This window comes from Suillus bovinus, assembly GCF_016758785.1.
Source record: "Suillus bovinus strain UH-Sbo-P2 chromosome Unknown EDB93scaffold_45, whole genome shotgun sequence".
In the NCBI taxonomy this organism is placed as follows: Eukaryota; Fungi; Basidiomycota; class Agaricomycetes; order Boletales; family Suillaceae; genus Suillus; species Suillus bovinus.
Window position 1 is genome coordinate 292,107 of NW_024542101.1, and position 19,987 is coordinate 312,093.

At 47.7% G+C, this 19,987-nt stretch overlaps 7 protein-coding genes across 7 annotated transcripts; 4 read left to right on the plus strand and 3 right to left on the minus strand.

Moving 5' to 3' along the window:
- Positions 1-40: 40 nt before the first annotated feature.
- On the plus strand, positions 41-1,145 carry EDB93DRAFT_1293477 (Diphthine synthase; the record flags this gene model as incomplete). Its single annotated transcript, XM_041454591.1, has 4 exons — positions 41-175; positions 226-350; positions 406-675; positions 727-1,145. 4 exons carry the CDS (start codon positions 41-43, stop codon positions 1,088-1,090), a joined length of 894 nt encoding a protein of 297 aa, XP_041305804.1. The 3' UTR covers positions 1,091-1,145.
- Positions 1,146-1,389: 244 nt separating this feature from the next.
- Positions 1,390-3,084, minus strand: EDB93DRAFT_1252376 (uncharacterized protein; the record flags this gene model as incomplete). Its single annotated transcript, XM_041453282.1, has 2 exons — positions 1,390-1,479; positions 1,540-3,084. 2 exons carry the CDS (start codon positions 3,082-3,084, stop codon positions 1,390-1,392), a joined length of 1,635 nt encoding a protein of 544 aa, XP_041305805.1.
- Positions 3,085-3,439: 355 nt separating this feature from the next.
- Positions 3,440-4,528, plus strand: EDB93DRAFT_1105561 (ketopantoate hydroxymethyltransferase; the record flags this gene model as incomplete). Its single annotated transcript, XM_041447518.1, has 2 exons — positions 3,440-3,581; positions 3,636-4,528. The coding sequence occupies 2 exons, from the start codon at positions 3,440-3,442 to the stop codon at positions 4,526-4,528; spliced, it is 1,035 nt and encodes a 344-aa protein (XP_041305806.1).
- Positions 4,529-4,842: 314 nt separating this feature from the next.
- EDB93DRAFT_1321929 (uncharacterized protein) lies at positions 4,843-6,275 on the minus strand (the record flags this gene model as incomplete). Its single annotated transcript, XM_041454947.1, has 4 exons — positions 5,925-6,275; positions 5,820-5,876; positions 5,638-5,756; positions 4,843-5,612 (listed from the first exon to the last, which is right to left on the minus strand). Exons 1-4 carry the CDS (start codon positions 6,107-6,109, stop codon positions 4,843-4,845), a joined length of 1,131 nt encoding a protein of 376 aa, XP_041305807.1. The 5' UTR covers positions 6,110-6,275.
- A 108-nt stretch (positions 6,276-6,383) lies between these two features.
- Positions 6,384-9,204, plus strand: EDB93DRAFT_1158564 (cytochrome P450). Its single transcript, XM_041449959.1, has 13 exons — positions 6,384-6,656; positions 6,715-6,809; positions 6,868-6,956; positions 7,006-7,049; positions 7,103-7,240; positions 7,297-7,435; positions 7,489-7,778; positions 7,828-7,894; positions 7,949-8,200; positions 8,258-8,572; positions 8,626-8,658; positions 8,723-8,751; positions 8,802-9,204. Exons 1-13 carry the CDS (start codon positions 6,530-6,532, stop codon positions 8,999-9,001), a joined length of 1,818 nt encoding a protein of 605 aa, XP_041305808.1. The 5' UTR covers positions 6,384-6,529; the 3' UTR covers positions 9,002-9,204.
- Positions 9,205-9,481: 277 nt separating this feature from the next.
- Positions 9,482-11,723, minus strand: EDB93DRAFT_614994 (major facilitator superfamily domain-containing protein). The gene is made up of 10 exons (XM_041456876.1): positions 11,394-11,723; positions 11,331-11,350; positions 11,171-11,278; positions 11,033-11,118; positions 10,972-10,984; positions 10,700-10,921; positions 10,274-10,651; positions 10,107-10,223; positions 9,912-10,052; positions 9,482-9,856 (listed from the first exon to the last, which is right to left on the minus strand). Exons 1-10 carry the CDS (start codon positions 11,535-11,537, stop codon positions 9,655-9,657), a joined length of 1,431 nt encoding a protein of 476 aa, XP_041305809.1. The 5' UTR covers positions 11,538-11,723; the 3' UTR covers positions 9,482-9,654.
- A 1,596-nt stretch (positions 11,724-13,319) lies between these two features.
- EDB93DRAFT_1158574 (uncharacterized protein) lies at positions 13,320-16,878 on the plus strand. The gene is made up of 19 exons (XM_041449960.1): positions 13,320-13,360; positions 13,405-13,618; positions 13,670-13,941; positions 13,985-14,062; positions 14,160-14,261; positions 14,308-14,345; positions 14,395-14,415; positions 14,461-14,502; positions 14,548-14,603; positions 14,651-14,743; positions 14,790-14,888; positions 14,936-15,035; positions 15,085-15,122; positions 15,175-15,398; positions 15,457-15,660; positions 15,710-16,025; positions 16,086-16,233; positions 16,287-16,376; positions 16,430-16,878. Exons 1-19 carry the CDS (start codon positions 13,337-13,339, stop codon positions 16,686-16,688), a joined length of 2,418 nt encoding a protein of 805 aa, XP_041305810.1. The 5' UTR covers positions 13,320-13,336; the 3' UTR covers positions 16,689-16,878.
- The last annotated feature ends 3,109 nt before the right edge of the window (positions 16,879-19,987 follow it).

The following is a 19,987-nucleotide window of genomic DNA, read 5'->3' on the forward strand; positions in this document are numbered from 1 at the left end:
CCTTATAAGCTGCTAGATTGGTCATTGCAGAACATCCAAAATGTTCTACGTGATTGGTCTTGGACTGTGCGACGAGAAAGACATCACAGTCCGTGGACTAGAAGCAGTCAAATCCTGCTCTCGAGTCTACTTGGAAGCCTACACGTCCATCTTGATGGTGAATAAGGACCGCCTCGTCAGTCTATCATCACACCATTCTTCTCTTACTGCTCACATGCGCATAAGGAAGCCTTCTATGGCAAGTCACTTATCCTTGCAGATCGCGACATGGTAGAGCTCGAGAGCGATGAAATCTTACGCGATGCAGCCACTGAAAATGTTGCATTTCTCGTCGTTGGTGATCCATTTGGGTGAGGCCGTCTCATTTCCTTGTCTTGTACGCATTGACTTATCAGCTTTGTGGAGTGCGACGACGCACACGGATTTACTGCTACGAGCTCGCGACCTGCAGATCCCTACTCAAATCATCCATAATGCATCTATCATCAACGCAGCGGGATGCTCGGGGCTTCAGCTCTACAATTTTGGGCAGACAGTATCTCTCGTCTTCTTTACAGACACATGGAAACCAGACTCGTTCTACGACCGCATCGCAGAGAACGCCAGATTGGGGCTGCATACCCTGGTACTTCTTGACATCAAGGTAAAGGAACAAAGCGAAGAAAATCTAGCAAGGTGCTTATACTTCCCTGGTACCTCTGGTTTCTGATTTATGATGAAACGCAGAGGAAGAAAAATATACGAACCGCCACGATACATGTCCATTCCTATAGCTGTGAACCAACTTCTCGAAATCGAAAGCATCAGAAAAGAAGGCATCCTCGATGGCGATTCGACACTAGCTATTGCACTATCGCGTGTGGGAAGCATACCCTCCAGCGAAGGATTGACAGATGATGATGGCGGCACTCAACGTATCGTCGCAGGTACTCTCTCGGATTTGCAAGCCCAACCAGAGTCTGTGTTTGGAAAACCACTTCACAGCCTCATCATCGCTGGCAAGAAGTTGCATGAATTAGAGGCAATTTATGCAGGGGCCTTTGCTGTCAACAAGGACAACTGGAATCGGATCGCAAAACAAATATCTTAGGTCAAAAATAGTAATAGGCAATTTCACATTATAACGCGCGTCTCATCTGACTTCGCAAAATTTTCATAGCATGCCAGTGAGCGAACATGGTGATGAGCAGTGTCGCGGAAAAAATGAGGCCAAAAGTACTTGGAGCCATTGGGGCTACATGCTGGAACATCTGGCACCAACGAAACAATGCATGCATGTGATACAAAAGCATCGAGACAGCAGCGACAGATAACAATAAGATAAGCTTGCCAGTTGGGCTGTGAAAAAGCATGACCCAAACCTATAATTCCGCACCCTATCCAGAAACTTCAAATTACATACACATTTTCCTTCTTCATCTGATAATCATCTAGCTTGCGGAAGTACTCAAGGCGCGCTAGGCGTTCCTGTTTGTATCGCTAAGAATTGGAGAAACAATTATTAGTGAGAGGTAGCCCTCATGAACATAGCTAGCGAACCTCGCGGGTATCATCTGACAATTCCATCAAGTCATCAAGGGGCTTCGCTTTCTCCTTGCCCTTACTCCGAGGTTTCAAGGATGACTTTTTGGTCCCCTTTGAAACGGGTTTAGCACTTCTTGAGGCAGGCTTTGCATTTGATGATGGCTGTGCCTTCGATGCAGGCTTCCTCCGCTTCGGTTGCTCCTCATCACTATCACTGTCGCCTGTAGGATCGACGGCCATCCTAACCCTTCCTTTACTCCCAGTTTTCGCTACAACAGCTGCCCTCCGCATAGTCGCTCTGCGCGGCAAGAGCTTCTCTAAGTTCTTGCACGCCTGTCTGGGGCTCAGCGAAGCATCTTCTTTAGTAGTACGGACACGCTTGCGAGATTTGGGCGCGTCATCCTGGGCTTTGCCCTTCCCTTTCGCCTGTGCACGCGTAGTACGTTTCGGAACGGGGGTATGCTCCTCCGCTGTTTCTGAGTGATCTGACGGTGTTTGGGGTTGTCTAGCGGCTACGCTAATCTTTACAGGTGATGGGCTGGATACTACATCACTGGAGGCAGGAGTGGCAGCATCAATGTCGCGTTTACGTTTTCGCGGCGTACGGAGGGGATCGCGACTGCGTATTGGTTGGTCTCGCAAAATGTCCAAGCGAGGTTTAAGTAGGACTGGGACTACTATTTCCGAGCGAACAGAAGCAGGGGAGCACGATGGTGTTGGGATATACGAATGGCGCAAAAGCGGCGCAGGGACTGGAATAGATGTCGCGATTGGTTCGTCGAGATAAAGATCATCGATGTCTTCATCGTTTGTTGGGATAGGTACTGAGGAAGCGGCTGGGCGTGTTGGAGTAGGAGTAGCATAATTATGCTGTCCTCTGGTACGCGTGGAATGTGGTGTGACGCGTAAAGCAGGAGATAGAACGTGTTTGCGTTTCTGGTTTGGTAGACGTGCAACCCGGCGTTCTTTCAGTACCTTCTCGGCCGCTAAAAACCCAAAGGGGTCTGAATCACCACTTCTAGGATCTATTTCTTGAGCATGACGATAAAACGCGGTCATGTTATACTCGTAAGAATTCATATGCGATGTTGACGCAAAGTTCTGTTGTCCATATGTAGAAGTCGAAGCAAGCGGCGAACTCGGAGGGAGTGGTGAGGTTGGCTGCCAGTTGGGAGGGTCGGCTGGAAATGCAAGGCTTTTTGGCTTCTTTGGCCGTCGAGGTGGTTTGAGGCTTGTAAACGTGCCGACTGCTTTGATCGGAGACGGTGAAGGTGGATGAAAGAACTCATCAGTGATGTCACGAAGCGCATCTTCATGGGCAGGCGTGCGAGGCGGATTTTCCAGCGAGCGGAGTGGTGGCGGAATAGAAATGCTGAACGAATTTTCGTCAGTTTCAGACTCGTTGTCCCTATCACCAATATTAATGGCGAATATATTCTCGTCATTTTCTTGCTCTATCTCTGAATCAGAGTTGAGTAACTCTTTCTCGACTTGACTCTTTGCTATCTTCTCGCTTTCATGGGCCGCCTGAGCTAGTTGTCTGCGCGTTCTTGGTGGCATTGTCGACGTTGTTGTGGAAGGGGCGTGGGAATGTAAGGACAATGAGGAGAAGTCGAAATGCGCGAGGTAGCGATTACGGCATCACGTGAATTGAGTTTCCTTATTAATCCATGAGTATTCCGAAATGCAGTCTCTCGAAAAACCTTGACAATGCACCAGGGCAGATCCTTTAGGAATTCACGCTCGCGATCGTGTGCACATGGATTATAAATCAAAACGATGGTACCATATATTATTGTTCAAGTTCACAGCAGACTCCAGCAATCACTTATTCAGTCCTGTTCATCGAGGGTGCGAGCATTATACACGCGCTGCAATAACAGATCCCCTGATTTCACCATCTCAGAAATTTATCATGCATACACAGTTGTTGTTCTCTGCATCTCGTACTCGCGCAATTACCTCGGTCGCCCGTTTTCAAAACCTCGGCCAGCGCTGTATGAGCGTCCGCCCATCAAAATATGAACATTCCAGTGGTGAATCACAGAAACAAGCTCGTGAGTGATGTTTTACCTAAAATCGCAAATACGATTTTTCATCATGCACGACAGCCCGCAAAAAGGTAACAATCGCCTCGCTGCACGCTCTCCGTCAGGAACGCACCCCGATCACTATGCTCACAGCATATGATTATCCCACTGCACGTGCTTCATCTACACACGGCATTGATATCACCCTTGTCGGTGACAGCCTAGCCCAGGTCTGTCTCGGCTATTCCAGCACCACTTCGCTCACTCTTGATGAAATGCTTCACCATTGCCGCGCCGTCGCCCGAGGAACATCCGCACCATTTATTGTGGCAGACATGCCGTTCGGAAGCTTTTATGCCGGGAAAGAAGACACGGTTCGAGCAGCCGTCCGCATGCTCCAGGAGGGAAACGTGGAAGCCGTGAAACTAGAGGGAGGGAGTGAGATCGCTGGACGTGTACAAGCACTCACGAGTATCGGAATACCCGTAATGGCCCATGTAGGGTTACTACCACAACGGCACACCGCGCTCTCCGGGTACCGGGTCCAGGGGCGCACAGCGCAGTCTGGTAGATCGATTCTGCACTCGGCCCTCGCCCTAGAGGAGGCAGGAGCGTTCTCCATTGTTCTCGAGGCCATCCCTTCGTCTCTTGCTGCATACATTACATCGCGGTTGAAGGTGCCCACTATTGGCATTGGTGCAGGCCCGGGTTGCAGTGGGCAAGTACTTGTGTGGGACGACGTTATGGGGACATGGGCAGGGCACAAGGCAAAATTTGTGAGACGGTTTGGAGATGTTAAGAGCGAGGTCGAACGAGGTGTAAAGGAATATGCCAGTGCTGTTAGAAATGGCAGCTTCCCTCAACACGAGAAGGAGGGTTATCGGATGGATGACGGAGAGATGGAGAAGCTGTTAGAGATGGAAGGTGACCGAGAGTGGACGTGGAGCGGCCCTCCGGAACTGATGTCAAACTAACCAGATGCTTCAATGTAGACACGTATCTGTCATAAATAGGGGCCCCAAGGTGTAGATACTGTGATGGATTACAAGTCAGTTTATACTTTTCCGATTCAGAAGACTTGCTTCAAGATCCATTGAATAATCATGGAAAGATTGTTTTATGTTGTTATCCGCGCACGGAAGAAACAGACGGATAAAAACGTACAAGGGGTTGCCGAGTTTCACGTGCCCCAGAAGTAGCTAATGCCTTCTAGCCTTGCATCAGCACCAGCTGAACCTGTTGGCAAATTTGTCAGTACAAATGCACGCAATTTTTTTTTGGGTAGGACTCACTTTTCGTTATACACCCACTCTATATTTCCCGTTGTTCCGGGTCCATACCACATCATCTGTGGTATATGTTCGTTTCGTATGACTGTCTGCCCACCTGTCCTCTCCGCAATGTCCCTTAATCGTTCTCCCAACTTCCATACCTCTACTTTCCCAATTCCGCTTCGTCTAGCCGCCTGTCTGATCTTCGCAATTAGCCCAGGGAAGGTCTCTTCACTGGCACAGAGTCGCGTAATGATTAACGTTGGCGGGGGAGGTCTCAGGTCTATGCTCCAGCATGCATATGTGTCTGGGTCGTTCAAGGACTGTATACCCCAGAATCCGCCTGCCATAGAAACATTCGAGGCGTATGTTGAACGTGGGATGTGGAACCCGCAGACACCGTTTGTTGGCAAATACGTCACAAATGCTGTCGGGCGCTCCACCTCGTATGAAGTATCACTTGTCAATATGTTCGCCAGGTTTTTCTTGATTCGCTCAGCATCGCGATCCCAAAGCCCGTTCAGCTGCTCCTGCGTCAACCACGTCCATCCATCGTCATCCCCCTCCTCTATGCCCACGTCCCAAATAGTCGAAACGGCTCCCCGCGTCTCCCATCCATCCTCTTTTCCCCCAGGGCCTGCCGAGCGGTAAAAACATTCTCCGACATCACTGTACAAGCAAGAGAACAATCCCTCGCTAGCTTCTGCTACCTGTTGCGGTGGTGCGCCCCATGCCTCTGGGAACTTGGGGAGATTGACACGCGGCGCAATAATCCCAATGTAAGAGGCTCATCATATGGCTTGCGTAGCCACGCCCGCGCTTTGAAGGTGGGGTGAAGACACTTGCAACGGCATAACAGGTTACTTCGTGCACTGAGTTGGGCTCGGATATAGAAGAGGAAGGATAAGCGACGAGACCCGAGCGTTTAAATCTGCCCCCATCGACACGCGTCAGAAACATTGACAGGTTTGTCGAGGGTACTCAAGTAGCTTACGTCTCACAGGAACACATGAAATCAAGAGTGGTTGGATCGTCCCGTGGCGCCAGCACCCTTCCTCCCCCATTAACTTCTTCCCTTCTGGAAAAATGGTTTGCTCACCAGGTGATGAACTTTCCATCCTTTGCGTGATCCATAGATTCCATCTCAGCCTCTCGCGTAAGGTACTCTGTGTGGTTCAGAGTGCCACCCCATAGCGGCCAAGTGCGACACCATGACTCTTCAAGCTGAGCATGCGTCGCGGGAAAGATCGAAAGTGACGCAGGGTCTACCTTTGGTTCTATCATCGGTAATAGTCACAGTCTTTGATCAGGAACGTTGATATGGTGTTGAGAGAACTTCGCTAGTGGCTGAATTGAAAGTGATGTCTCTATCATAATGGGCTCACTCTGTCACCCCCACTCGCGTGACCTTCAACCTCACATTGCTTGGGAAAGTCGAAGCAAAAGCGATGAATGATTTGTCACGTGACCGACTTGATCCGGGCCGACCTTTTGTGGACAAAAATAGCTACCGGGCCTGCCTCTTGGTCACGAGACCGGGATTAGAGCCCACGTACGTCGCACAGCCGTTTACTTTAATGATGAATTTAATGCACAGCCAATCCAAATTACTACTACTGGCATTGAACTGCGGCCTGCGCTTTGGCAGACACCCAAGCGTAGTCGAAGCTTCACTATCAGTTTTCTAACTTCTTTGAACTTCTCATGTCTCTGATCCAAGTCTGCGTTCTCAGTTCGTTCTCTTTCGCTCTCTACAAGGTCCTTGCGTTCCTGCTACAACGGACCCACGGAATTGACCTCGATGGACCAGACAGGGGAAATTGGCTGACAGGTATGTTCTAAAATCAACTCTTATTGATATTCGACTACCCCGTCTAACATGCACATAGGCAACATCACGTCCCTCTTTGAAGGTGGTGTTGATTATTGCGTGCATATTGCAGAGAAATATGGTGGAGTAGTGAGGCTCCATGGGCCGCTAGGCGTGAGTACTTCATTCATGACTAGTGCACATCAACCTTCCACTCACTTGCGTCATTTAGGAAACCTTGTATGTGTCTGACCCACGCGCATTGTATCACATGGTCGTCAAAGACCAGCTCATCTTCGAAGAGCCCGACCCTTTCATCATGTCAGTATTCTCTTACTTTGTCATACTGAATTGACTCGGTAGTATCAAGGTCAAACAAACTCGTTTTCGGTGAAGGCCTGATATCGACCATCGGTGAGGCACATCTCTCTAAAATTAGTTATTCTTTTTAACCTGTGTCTCACTAGGGGAGCAACATCGCCGGCAACGCAAACTTCTTAACCCTGTCTTCTCAACATCAAACATGCGACGACTCCTCCCCACGCTACACCCCATCTCCGACAGGCTCACATCTATCCTCGCGTCCAAACTTCCCGCTGACGGCTGTATGTACCACAATCGCACACTTTGCAAATATTCTTCATTGATTTTTTTTATGCAGCTCACAAAGAGATCGACGTCCTCCCATGGTTATCCCGTTGTGCACTTGATGGCGTCTGTCAAGGTATCCTCGGGTACCCCTCCAACACCCTTTCAGCAGCAGAAAACGACCCGTACCCGGAAGCATTGCGGAAGATCGGGTAAGTCTGCACATTTTGGTGTCTGAACTCAAATGGATAATGATGCATGACAGCCCCTTGATCGGAAAGCTCATGAAGGTACGGGCGATTGTCCCGATTGTAATGAAATACTGCTCTCCGTATTGGGCGAGGAAAGTAGTTGATTTGGTCACGATGCCCTGGCTCCCAACGCAGTTTATGGCAGACGTGCGGGAGATGCGACGTACTGTAGAAACAATGGATAGTGCCAGTCGAAAGGCGTTTTTGGAGAGAAAAGCAGCCATGGAAGCCAAAGAAACAGCGGACCCTATTGACGCTGCATGCAGAGACAGCAATTCGACGACGTCAATGATGGATATCATGCGTAAGTTCCATGGGTAATCGAGAACATCCTTGCTCAGTATAATGCACAGTAAAGGCCAATGCTGTGTCATCCAACACGGAACAGCTTACAGATGCTGAGTTGTTGGGACAAATGAAGTAGGTCTCAATATTTTTCTGCGTGTTGAAAGCATTGATTGATATTGGTGCAAGCGTTATGGTATTTGCCGGCCTCGACACGACCACCTCTGCGCTTGCCCGCTGCATCTACTTACTTGCCCAACACTCCGGTGCTCAAGCGAGACTCAGGAGCGAAATTCGCGATGCTACGAAGATACTTGAAGAAGACGGTGGCACGTCATCCGCAGAACTGCCCTTCGACATCCTTATGAGCCTACCGTTCCTCGACGGTGTTGTCAAAGAGACCCTCCGTCTCTATCCGTCCCTTCCAGTCATGGCCCGAGTGTATGTTTCCCCTCCTCTCCCATAAAGAGAACTCACTTTATGCATGATACACCACAGATCATCCAAAGCAACCACCCTTCCGTTGGAATTCCCTACGCGATCCCGGTCTGGTGGATACACATCCGCCGTCGCAATTCCGGAGGGCACCCTTGCGATCATCTCCATCCTCGCTGCGAATCGTCACCGAGAGATGTGGGGTGCTGACGCAAATGAGTGGCGTCCTGAACGGTGGCTTTCATACCCTCTTTCTGCTCCCTCGCAGGAACAAGAGGCGAAATGTTCATTGAATGGGGATGCTGCATCCTTGTCGAGATCGGCGCCTGTTCTGGGTGTCAAGGATGGTGTGCGGTTTCCTGGGGTGTACTCCAACATGTGAGTACTCACAGCGCTTCCCCACCAAAGTGCGTATGCTTAAATAGACATAGGATGACGTTCCTTGGTGGTAGCCGCTCCTGCATGTCAGTTTTTCAATCCCTCGCATGCCATACCCTACTCCTACTAATCCGATTTCAATTTTTACAGCGGGTTTAAATTCGCCGAAATGGAATTGAGTATGTCTATAGCTTCGTGTGTGAGTGTTAAAAATAATACTTCTGATCAGAACATGTTCTCGCAACACTTGTGCTTCGTTTGCACTTCTCGCTCCCGACGGAACGGAATGCACAAGGCCAGGTAAAGGAGATTCAATGGAAGCTACAGGCATTTCATATTCCTGTGGTGAAGTCGCCTTCTGGAGATGGCGTAACGCCACAGGTACCGCTGAATGTGCGGCTGGTAACGAAGGATGATTTTATCTCGTAGGTATTGGATAAGTAGTGATGCCTGCGCGCCTAATATGCAGGGCATGATTTTATGCAGTCGAGCTATGCAATTGACAACCGAGTGTATGATATGTATGATAGAAAATGAAGGAAAGCATCGTCGGGGAATGAGAAGAATATTTGGACTCGACTTCATAGCATATTGTCAATGAATCCGAGACTGTCATCTCACCACCTTTTTGCCGCCAATCAAATTACATTCAAAGGTATTCTATAGTGCCCTGGAACGCTCTAGGCCATCATGCATCATGTGTTGAATGCTTTAGCCAGGTCCAGGTCTGCTTTTAATTAAAATCTTGCAAGAGGTAAAATGTTTATACACCCGATGCGTGGAGTTAAGTCAGGCTCATCTTTGATGATCTGCGCATCTATAAGGGTCCGCGGTAATGGCGGACCAGCGGAGGTAACCTTCACGCTGAGATGAAAGGTATAGAGACAGGGACTACCCGGTAATATAACCCCAAAAGACATAAGTTGCATTCCCAAAAAAAATGAAGGAAAAAGTCGCTACAGGACAAAGTTGTTCACATGGATATCGTAATTTACAGCGAAACAGTACAAATTTACGTCGTGTCTTGCGGGGGATGGTCCGCGGGGCCAGCAGTAATTCACCTACAAGCGCGATAGCGTTGACTACACCAGATATCTAAAACCAACAGGGTCCTGGAGGTCATCGATATCCTTTGCATTCTGCTCGTTTCTCTCAATCTGTGCATTCACCCGCTTCAAATGCAAATACATGACACAAGTCATGGCCGTCGACATCCCAAGGGCTATAGTGCAGATAGCGTACGAATAACGATATGTCGGGCCCCAGCTGAGAGGCCAGAGGAACCTATGGGAGATACATCGTAGGTACTCAGTGAGAGCGGAAGATCAATGGAACTCACGGTCCGGCGATGTTCCCCGCTGAAGAGACTCCACTGATCACAGCGATAGCAACAGCTCGCTTGGCAGGTTCTCTGGAAAAAGTGTTTTTGACCCATGCCCAAAGCACCATTAGTCCGCCGGCGTTCTGAGCCATCAGGAACCTGCACGTCTCTGAGTACACAAGCCATCGCTGTATGGGCAATGATACAGCTTACAGTGAAACATAGCGCGCAACCGTGTTCATCGTACAGATGGTCATAATGAATCCAAGGGCAGTCAATGCACTCGATGCAAGAATAAATATGGTACGCTTTCGCGTCTTGTCAGAATACCTGATGGTCCATGAAGCGTGATTCGGGGTAAAAAAGAAAAGTTTACTGACCTTGAAAAAACAAAAGCGCCAGTCGTGGCGAGCACCGATGGAGGAATGACGAGCAGCAAAGTCACCGAAGTATCATATCCCATGCTCGCAACGAGTGTTGGGAAGTAAAAGCCGAATGACAGCGCGATATGATTAATGGTGAACAAGATTGTAAACCACCATACCTTCCAGTCGCGCAGAGCATCCCGCAGTCCTTGCATAGTTGTCCGTTTCCCAGGCCCATCCATGCTTCCATAGCCATCGTCTTCAAGGCGGGAGATAGCGAGTGATCTTTCCTCCGGAGTGAGGCATTTGGTGTTGTGAGGGAAATTAGGCAGTATGAACATCGTACAGATCGCAACTACGATGGTCATGCCGCCATCGATGTAAAACAACCACCTGCACATATGTCAGCTTCAGCGAATGTCAGATGCGAACGTTTCTCGCCTCCATCCGGCTTGACCAAGTGTTCCCTGCATGCCTGTAAGTATACCAGAGGCAAGCGATGATCCAAACGCAGTGCTGAGCACGCTTCCCAAACTAAGACAAGTCGCTCTCAAAGCGAGCTCGTCTCGCTTGTACCATCCTGATAGAAGAAATATGACGCCAGGAAAGAAAGGTGCTTCGACAAAACCAAGAAGTAAACGGGTGAGAAGAACCTGGGTATAACTTGTATCGAACTATCAGACGACACAACGATGAAAAATGAGAATGTGTACTTCTGTGAGATCCCTAGGTACGATTAGCATTCATGATCACAAGTGGCCGATATCGACAGACCTGTTAGTATTGATACCACACCCCATAACACCATACTCCATGGAATCAGGATAGCAGGTCTCTGTAGCCAATACAGAAACATATTCCTAAAAGAGAGAAAGTGACATTGGAATTTCCCTTAGCAAAGGATCACCTTACGCTGGCACTTGCATGACAATAAATCCCACATAGACGATAGACAAGAGCGTTGCGTATTGATTCCCCTGCAGGTGCAGGTCGTTCTCAAAACTTCCCAGTCGTGCGCTACTGTAGATGACATGAATACCACACAGAACGAGTATGGAGACGCGTAACATACGTGATATTCGCTTTGTCGATCTAACCAGTGGTTAGTGCCAAGTAATGAAAAGCTCAGACTCACATTGTGTAAGGTAAACAAAAGTATGACGACGGCCATACGTAGATCGATCTTCCTCACCAACCTCCTCTCCGGATCGTCACGGGCATGGCTGGGTAAACCAGAGGCATCAGTTGTTTTCAATTTCTCATCGCTGAGAGCAGACATCGCTCAAAAACAAAGCACAGCAGGAAGGGTTGATAGGCCTTTTATTTGTGACGTGAGAAACGAAGATAGATAATGGTACAGAATTCACTGGAGCGGGAATCTGCTGTGGGTCGTCTGGAACGGTCATCGATTAAATATTGACTGACACCCAATGAGGGACCTTGAGGTCCGCATCTATTGTAAGCATTGATCATGTGCGAGGCAAGGGTCAACCGAAAGTGTTATGATAGAACAGTCTTACATAGGGATGAATAGAAGTGATGGTGAAACCTGGTACGACGATATCGGGTAATGTAGATCAGTTATTTACGCCGGGAATCCTTGAGGCCTTAATCTGACATGTCGTCAGGTGCGAATATTCCCAGGCTGAGTATCAGTTCCAGGAAGTATGATCTGCCTTTGACTTATCATGCATGAAGGTATTGGCGTCTGTGGGCTTCTGAAAAGTCCGTCCTAAGGCGGTATTGATGTTAAATTTGGCTTTACGTCAGTGAACATATTTTTGGTCGGGAAGACGTACCCAGAATAGATTCAAGTACTCCTGCCATGATACCATCACAAAATTCCCCGATTCGGCAAAGAATTGTGTCTGGAGCTGCCAGGTGATAGCGATGCTTCGCGCCCGATTGGCATGTCATACAGATTTTCTGTGGCATAAAAATTCATCCAGACCGTTTTGCCTTGGACGTGTTTAAATGCATGGAAGGCGCTGGGAAGTGAGTGGTGCGTGAGCGGCGCTGGTTAGATAGACGACCACAAACCAGTGTCAAAAGAGCGGAGGTCGTGAGTGGTGCACAGAGGCGACCGCGGACGCCATGGCGCAATTGAGTCGGTGTGCGTTTGTTTGTGGGTGATGTGACAATTGAAACAGAGGTTTGAAAGTTTGTTTCGGTTTGTAGGGGGTCGCGTGTTTCTAAAACTGAGCAGGCGAGTCTTATCAAGGTACCTGTGTTGATACCCATGACAAGACAAGATCGAGTCTGTTCATAACCACGACCACGGCTGACATTCCTTTCCAGGCACAAATCTAACAATTCAAGCATCGCGCATCTTGATAATGATATGCCGAGACCACACTTCTACCATCCCTATTCCAATTCACAACATCTGTGTAAATACATGACGATCAGCAACTTGATTCGTGTACCACCACGGCTATCAGCAACACCTCACTAAGACAAAGAAGAAATCTGGTGCGTCACGTCGGAGCAGGCACGTGCAGGTGAAGGAGGTTGAAAGTTGAGGGACGGGATGAGGGTACATCGCTGAGCCTACTATGCATGTAATTCCCGATATCAACAATAATATTGAGAAAGAGTCTGATGACGAACCTTGTACAAGACAACGGATACCCACACCCATACCCACAATAGCACTCTACTCTCATGAGACGGACTGCCCAGACACATCAGTCACGCGGCGTCTCGTCTGGTTCAAGGAGGCGCAGACTCGAGTGTGCATGATGGCCATACGCATGAAGACGAATGCAGTTTTGGACCCGCCAACTGTGGATAATATGACGCATCGATCGGAGCCAGACGCAAACTCGACTGTTAGAAACCAGACACGTTACGCTCTGAGAGTAAGGAGTTGTATAACTTGAATTCGTTCCCGCTCTGGGTTGCAAAGGAAACAAGCATTACGAATCATATTCGTAGTTCGTCAAAGAGGGATAGATGGTGAATATGACGAACATCCGCGACATAAGTGCAAGTTTACATGCATTGATTTTTCATGGACCACTCTTGCAGATTGTTATTGTTTGTTTGTAAAGTCCATTTATCTCTTGGCGCCTCAACATGGCTGACATCGTAGAAGCGGAGGTAAGTCATATCTTAGGATTTTCTGGCAAGCTGAACTGTCAAAGAACATTTATACCAAAGCAGCGAAATTTGAACTAGCAAATGACTGGAACAACGCTTTCAAGTTTTATTTACAAGCAGCGGACGCATTTCTACACATTCATAGCCGTACTGGCGATCCAAAATACCGGAAAAACGCTGCCAAGGCAGTAGATCGTGCTGAAAAGATCAAGCAATTCAAAACGCTAACTCCTTTAACAACCGACAACTTTTCACGTCGTAAGTAATCAAATAATCCAAAAAGTATTTAATCTAATCTATATACATCAGAATTTTCGATTCTCAAAAAGTCATCCATCATAAACCAGAATCAAATCCCTCTGGCAACATCATCCCCATCCGATTCATACCCAACTCCATTCAATGACCCAGATGGTCAACCGTCACTCCCTTCTCCTTCTTATACCTGGAAGCGTCCAAACTACCCAGATTCATCACTCCCACTCCTACCATCCGACGTCATTCAGAACATAGTAAACGACTGCTCAGTGTGCGCTTCCATCGCAGTATGCATACAACACAACATACGATTCAAATCAAATGTATGTCTTACAGTCCCCCCTTCCACTCGCTAACTTTCCGCAGTTACTCCTTTCCTCCTTGTCTTCTTCTAATGATGGAAGATACGAATTAAAAGTCCTTATAAATGGTGATTTTCGACGCGTGAGTTCCTATCCTCTCACTGATACATAATTATAAAATTGGCTATAGATAGGTTCGTATCAACAACCAGCCAGAGACAAGCACACGCTAAGTTCAGATAGTCATCGACGACCGTCTCCCCTTTGACTCAAATAACAAACTCATTGGAATATCAACGGGCCCCAAAAATCAACTATGGCCTTCATTCCTCGAAAAAGCAGTCCGTACTTTTCTCCCCGTCTCCATAACATGCTCACCCCCAACAGTACATGAAGCTCATGGGCGGATACGATTTTCTCGGCTCGTAAGTCACCCCTCACCGTCCATATAGTACTGACTTGGATACCCCAAAGAAACTCTGCCATAGACCTCCAGTAAGTCCCCTCACCCTACCTCACCCACTTCCTCACACCCCACAGCGCCCTCACAGGCTGGATCCCAGAACACCTCGATCTACAAAGGTACCCCTATCCACTTAAAACAAAATACTCACTGATAACCAAAAGCGCATCCTTTGAACGCGAACGCACATGGTCTCGCATCATGACTGCGTTCCCACGAGGTACACACTTCTCGTCCACTTCACGACAATACTCATACTTGTCGTAGGGGACTGTATGATGACAGTCGGAACAAACGATAAATCCCCGCTTAATTACAAAACTGCCAAGCTTCTTCCTTCCCATGATTATGCTATTACAGGTAGGTACCTCTTCCAATAAATAAGGCCTGATATTCACTTGTGCAGATATTAAAGAAACAAACGATGAGCGCTGGGTCACGCTTCTTGATACGAGGTTATGTACTCAACAGTGTGGCGATTGCGGCGGTAGTGGGAGCTGTCCCAGTAAGTCCCCTTTCCCTTTCTGGCCGTAGATGTAACAGATCGGACAGGGGTCCTCGATATACACTGGGATGATATATGCGCAACGTTCGAGGGGTTGTATATCAGCTGGAACCCAAATCTGTTTGGGAGTTGTGTTGCGTTTCATGGGTGCGTCTTCACATCCCACACGTGTGCCATACTCTTAATGAATCCACAGATCATGGCAGCTTGAAAATGCAGAAGATTTATCACGAGGTACGTCTCCTCTCAACTCACGTAGTACATCGTTAACGCGCGTTGGATACAGTTTCTACTCACCACCTCCGACTGAACTATCAAAAAACCAACGACTCCGCGCATCATACACACACAAACGAAACCAACGAAAATGGAAAGGACTCGACAGAAACAGAAATATGGATCCTCTTAACGCGTCACCTCCGCGACACCCGCCGCACAAACGAGTACATCGCGCTTAATGTTCAAGAGGATGATATGGTTTTTAGCGATCCAGAACATGTTGCGCTCAAAGTGTGTTTCTTCTCCGCGGTATATTAGATTAATAAATTACGAACACCACAATGCACAGAGCAACTACACAAACAGCACACACCTCCTGTCGCGCATCAAACCCTCCCAATTTCAAACCCAAACTTCAGGCTCGCTCTCCATATTAGCCTGCTACGATGGTCAATTCGAAGAGGTCGGGTTCACGGTCACTGCGTATGCTTATTCGTCGAATGTAGTGGTGTCTTGGGATACGAGGGTTTCCCCCGCGAAGTATATACAGAAGGTACCCCTATCATTTGTTCCACTCGATCAACAACGCTGATGGATACCAGATTGATGGCGTGTGGACTAATAAAACGGCTGGGGGGAATTGCACATATCCGACATATATGATGAATCCGCAATATCACCTGCAGGTGCATAATACCACTTCTAGTATCGACAAACGGCCGAGCACTAGCACCAGCTCCGATAAGTGCAACAAAACACAAGTTATACTCACCGCACAGAGCACCAGGGATATCTCGCTGAACGTCACAGCAGTGTGGTCGCAAGGCGAGCGTATATCAGAACTGAGCCAGAAAGAGGTGGTGGCTCATTCTGGGCCTTATACATATGGGCACGCGCGTGTTGCTGCTCATCTTGCTCGTACGTCGACTTTTCACCTCGAGGGAAACGCGACTTATTTCATCTTCTCATCTCGCGAAGCTGGCGACTATACAGTCGTATTATCAGCTTACGAACCTGACCAAATGGGAAAATTCACACTTAAGGTGGAGAGTCCCGCTCGGTTTGAGATAAAGGCGATACCGCAGGAGGGCGCGGGGATGTATGTCAAGACCATTCGTGGGAAATGGTACATCATATCAATTTCGATTTCTCCCAAAAACAAATATTGACATTTCTTAGGGACTCGGCGACTGCTGTTGGAGGACCGAGTCAACATTATCACCGCAATCCAGTGTACGAAGTAACCATCCCATGCACTTCTGAATTCGGGTACGTCCCCTACGCCTTAAAAGTACCAAATGCCTCAATTCACATTCCCACAGCGCCCGTCTCCAACTCCTCGCCCGCGTCCCGGGCGTATCTACCAACCTCTCCCTTTTCACCTCCTCAAACCTCCAACGATGGATTGCTTCTTCCGGGCCTTACTCTGATGCGCTTTCGGGCGTTGATATTCCAAAGAGGAGCATAAGCCCTGGAAAATATTATCTTGTGCCTTCGACATACCATGCTGGGGTGCATGCACAGTTTCGGATTGTTGTTTATAGTGGTGTTGCGGGGATCGAGGTCGTTTTGCGTTCGTGACTTGGCGGGCGAGGAAAGTAATTCGTTGAATGGTACGCGAGGGCTGGTTTGTGGACATTCGTTATTAACCAGCTTGATAGTTTTTGATTTGCTTTTATTTATTTACAAGGAATGAACCCCTCGTGATTGACTAGACCATCCCAATTTCTTCGTTGGCTTTGGAGCATGGTTCTTCAAGGCGTTGCGTTGTTTGTTCCTCGAGAACAAAATGATGGATATACTGTGAACGAGTTCGTGCTCGCCTAGTGTTCGTGTTTTTGAGCTCTAATCATCATGAATCGTTTTGGTCTATTGTAATTAAATGTTCCTGCATTGTTAGCATGACGCACAAAACGGTTAGAGCCGCGAAACAGGAGAGAGATGAAACGACACAGCACGACGTGGTGGACAACATGCCTCCTACAGCGTGGGGTATTAATGACTTAGTTAATCATCACAACTCGTTCGCTCGGCATACTTATATCTATCTCGGCGCAAACACTCGTATTCAGGAACGCCTTCCCATGCTGTGGAATCGGATATAAGATGGTTGCACGGAATTTATGTGGAGATGATGAAAGACAAGTAGTGGACGAGCGGAGATCAGTCAAGGATACATGCTTGGGGTGGCATTTCGATATTGGGGATTGAAAGATAGAGTCGGACATAGACAAGTGTGGAAACTACATCAGCGAACGCCTAAGTCCTTGATATTGTAGCCGTGGGAACTACATGAAGGTTTAATTATTTTACTGCCAAAGATGATCATGTACTAGATGGTCACCAGAGTTCGCGTTTTGTTTTTTGCAACAACAATAGCTCCTCAACGTCTGGGCCAAAATGGAAAATTCTTTTACCGTTGGATAGCCTGATGTCGAAAGTACAATGCCTGCTAGTTTTATTCTCGATATTTGAAGATTTGAGTCTAGCGGAGAGTTACCGTGTAGTAGTGTAGGATTGTCTCAAGGGTTCGCGTTTTTGTCACACTATGTCACACCCTGCCATCGAACCATTTCACGCTCCACACGACTAGCAGCAAGTAATAGATGACGTATGTGTGAAGTGCCGCATTTTGGCACAGCGGAATCTCAATTCATACATCACACTTTGGGTGGATTAGTGATGTGCAAGGCCCGGCTTGAAGCCCTGGGCCGGCCCAAGCCTGGGCCCAGCCCAGGCCTAAGTCACGGCCTGAGCAGGGCTTAGGCCTGGGCTTGGATTCAGAAAAGCCTAAGCCAGCGGCCCAAGCCGTGGCTTTGGTATGACACCTTGTCACGTCAGGGGTCACGCCCTACAAGTGGTCGCCATTGTGTGTTCAGCAATTGGCATGTCCTCATTACTGACTCTTACTATGACACGCGCGATTTGACTATACCACAGATTATATTCACACAAGAAAGAAAGGAAAATTCATCTGCTATGGGCACCGTGCTATTGCTCTTGCACATGAACATAACTGGGATGCCGTGCTTGAAGATACAAACCAGGTAAGTGATACATTACCAACTAATAATACTAAGCCCCTTCAAGATGTACTAATCTGGGTCGCGACATAATCCATCAGTATTCAGCACTAGTCATCTTGAGTGCCGATCGTCCACCTTCTCTTTCTCACTGCCTTCTCCTGCTCTCGTCCATCATCTGTATTCGTCTGAGCCACGTCAGCAGTTGCTGACGTGTGCTGGGCGTTTGCACATGGTGGAGCTCGGACATCAATTTCAAGCAATTCAGCATGTGGGCCACGGCTTGCATGGGCCCAAGCCCTGGCTTTGGGCCGGCTTGGGCTCATGGCTCAGGCTTGAAATCTGGTGAGCCTAAGCCCCCCCAGGCTGAGCCTAAGCCAGGGCTTTGAGCCCAAGCCGGGCCGGAACATCACTAGGATGGATTGTCACATCTGGTCGTGTTTCTTGTACTGCACCTCATTCTATGAAGAAAATAGCCTTGGCAATATTTATTTTAACATGGCCTAATCATGTACAATTACAGTGTAGCTTTTTAGAATTTCTGGTGATGATGTGCCTGCTGGAGTGTGTATTCTATGTGTAAAACTAGCCTCCAGCACTATAAAATGAACCCTGGCATGAGAATCACTCGGATTTTTTTCACAAAAAAATATGACAATGTGTATTATGCTGGGGAGAGCCTATGTGTAACATACATAAGGATTCTGTGTAGAATTGCGTGTGCTAGAGTGAAAACACAAACTGGTGAGACACACGAACCCGCGTGACCATCTAGTATACTACGCAAAATTTGATTTGTTCGTAGCTAGCCATGTATACTTACCACTAGAGACCAGCGAGGGGAGTTTGTGACGAACTCATAACATGTCTCCATTGCGACTAGCCAGGGACAAAAGTGCCCTTGTAGTAATGTCATTGGGAAATCTCACTTAGTGTCATTTATGCTTCGTATCACAGTGGCTTTCAAGACTTTCTTGAGGACAGTCATTTTAGCATAAGTCACCAAGGGTAGATTTGCCGGGTGGTTGGTGCAAAAATCGTGACATGCAGCCATCATGGCCAGGAACGGACAGAAACATAGTTGTATTGATGTTGTTGATATTTCTCAGTCACTATCATTCATTTTGTGAATTACAATGCTATCTAAGGCATTCCAATGAATAGTCGCTTTAGCACAGGAGAACAAATATAGAATTGTCCGTCAGTTCACAACAAACTCGTGACATGCAGCCATCACAGCCAAGAAGTAATGAGTGTGCACTCGTGTCAACGTTGTCGTGCATGTTCACTTACACTTTATGTTATATAGTTGTCTAAAGGATTCTACAAGACAGTCCGTTTATTAGCCGTGACGAGTGAGCAAACTTGAACACACACCAAGGGACACGAGCGCTAATACTATAAAGTTCAAGGCACAACTGCCAGCAGCAATGTTATATGTTTTGAATAAAATGTGGTGGACTCAGAATCTGTTCAAAGACGAGACATTGTGAAACTCAATGACCGATAATGTGAGTAAGAGTAAGTCGCAGAAAACGTACATACAGGCTAAGACTCGGAGAAAGTAATAGAAAACCCAACATTCATAAACGGGCAGAACTCAAAAGGACAAATGCTCGTCCTCCTCATCATCCTCCTCGTCATCGTCCATCTCCATCTTCATCTCCCCACACTCAGGATTATGGTCGTTAAACTCTTCACCATCCCACTGCTCCTCGTCCTTGTCCTCATCTTCATCGCCCTCGCCCTCACTGTCATAGTGTCAAATAGCCTCTGTTTCATCATTCTTGGTGTCCTCTGAGTCTGAGGAATTGTCCACATTGATACTATCTCTCGTGAATTCCCGCACAGCAGGTA

What these genes read in the sequence shown, in the direction of transcription:
- EDB93DRAFT_1158564 (XM_041449959.1), top strand. Translation starts at nt 6,530, where the DNA reads ATGTCTCTGATCCAAGTCTGCGTTCTCAGTTCGTTCTCTTTCGCTCTC. An exon ending in CAGGGGAAATTGGCTGACAG is followed by an intron (nt 6,657 to 6,714) that starts GTATGTTCTAAA and finishes ACATGCACATAG; the next exon opens with GCAACATCACGTCCCTCTTT. An exon ending in CAAACTTCCCGCTGACGGCT is followed by an intron (nt 7,241 to 7,296) that starts GTATGTACCACA and finishes TTTTTTATGCAG; the next exon opens with CTCACAAAGAGATCGACGTC.
- EDB93DRAFT_614994 (XM_041456876.1), bottom strand. Translation starts at nt 11,537, where the DNA reads ATGTCTGCTCTCAGCGATGAGAAATTGAAAACAACTGATGCCTCTGGT. An exon ending in GGCGCTTTTGTTTTTTCAAG is followed by an intron (nt 10,224 to 10,273) that starts GTCAGTAAACTT and finishes ATGGACCATCAG; the next exon opens with GTATTCTGACAAGACGCGAA. An exon ending in GCGGGGAACATCGCCGGACC is followed by an intron (nt 9,857 to 9,911) that starts GTGAGTTCCATT and finishes TATCTCCCATAG; the next exon opens with GTTCCTCTGGCCTCTCAGCT.
- EDB93DRAFT_1158574 (XM_041449960.1), top strand. Translation starts at nt 13,337, where the DNA reads ATGGCTGACATCGTAGAAGCGGAG. An exon ending in CAGAACATGTTGCGCTCAAA is followed by an intron (nt 15,399 to 15,456) that starts GTGTGTTTCTTC and finishes CACAATGCACAG; the next exon opens with AGCAACTACACAAACAGCAC. An exon ending in AAGACCATTCGTGGGAAATG is followed by an intron (nt 16,234 to 16,286) that starts GTACATCATATC and finishes GACATTTCTTAG; the next exon opens with GGACTCGGCGACTGCTGTTG.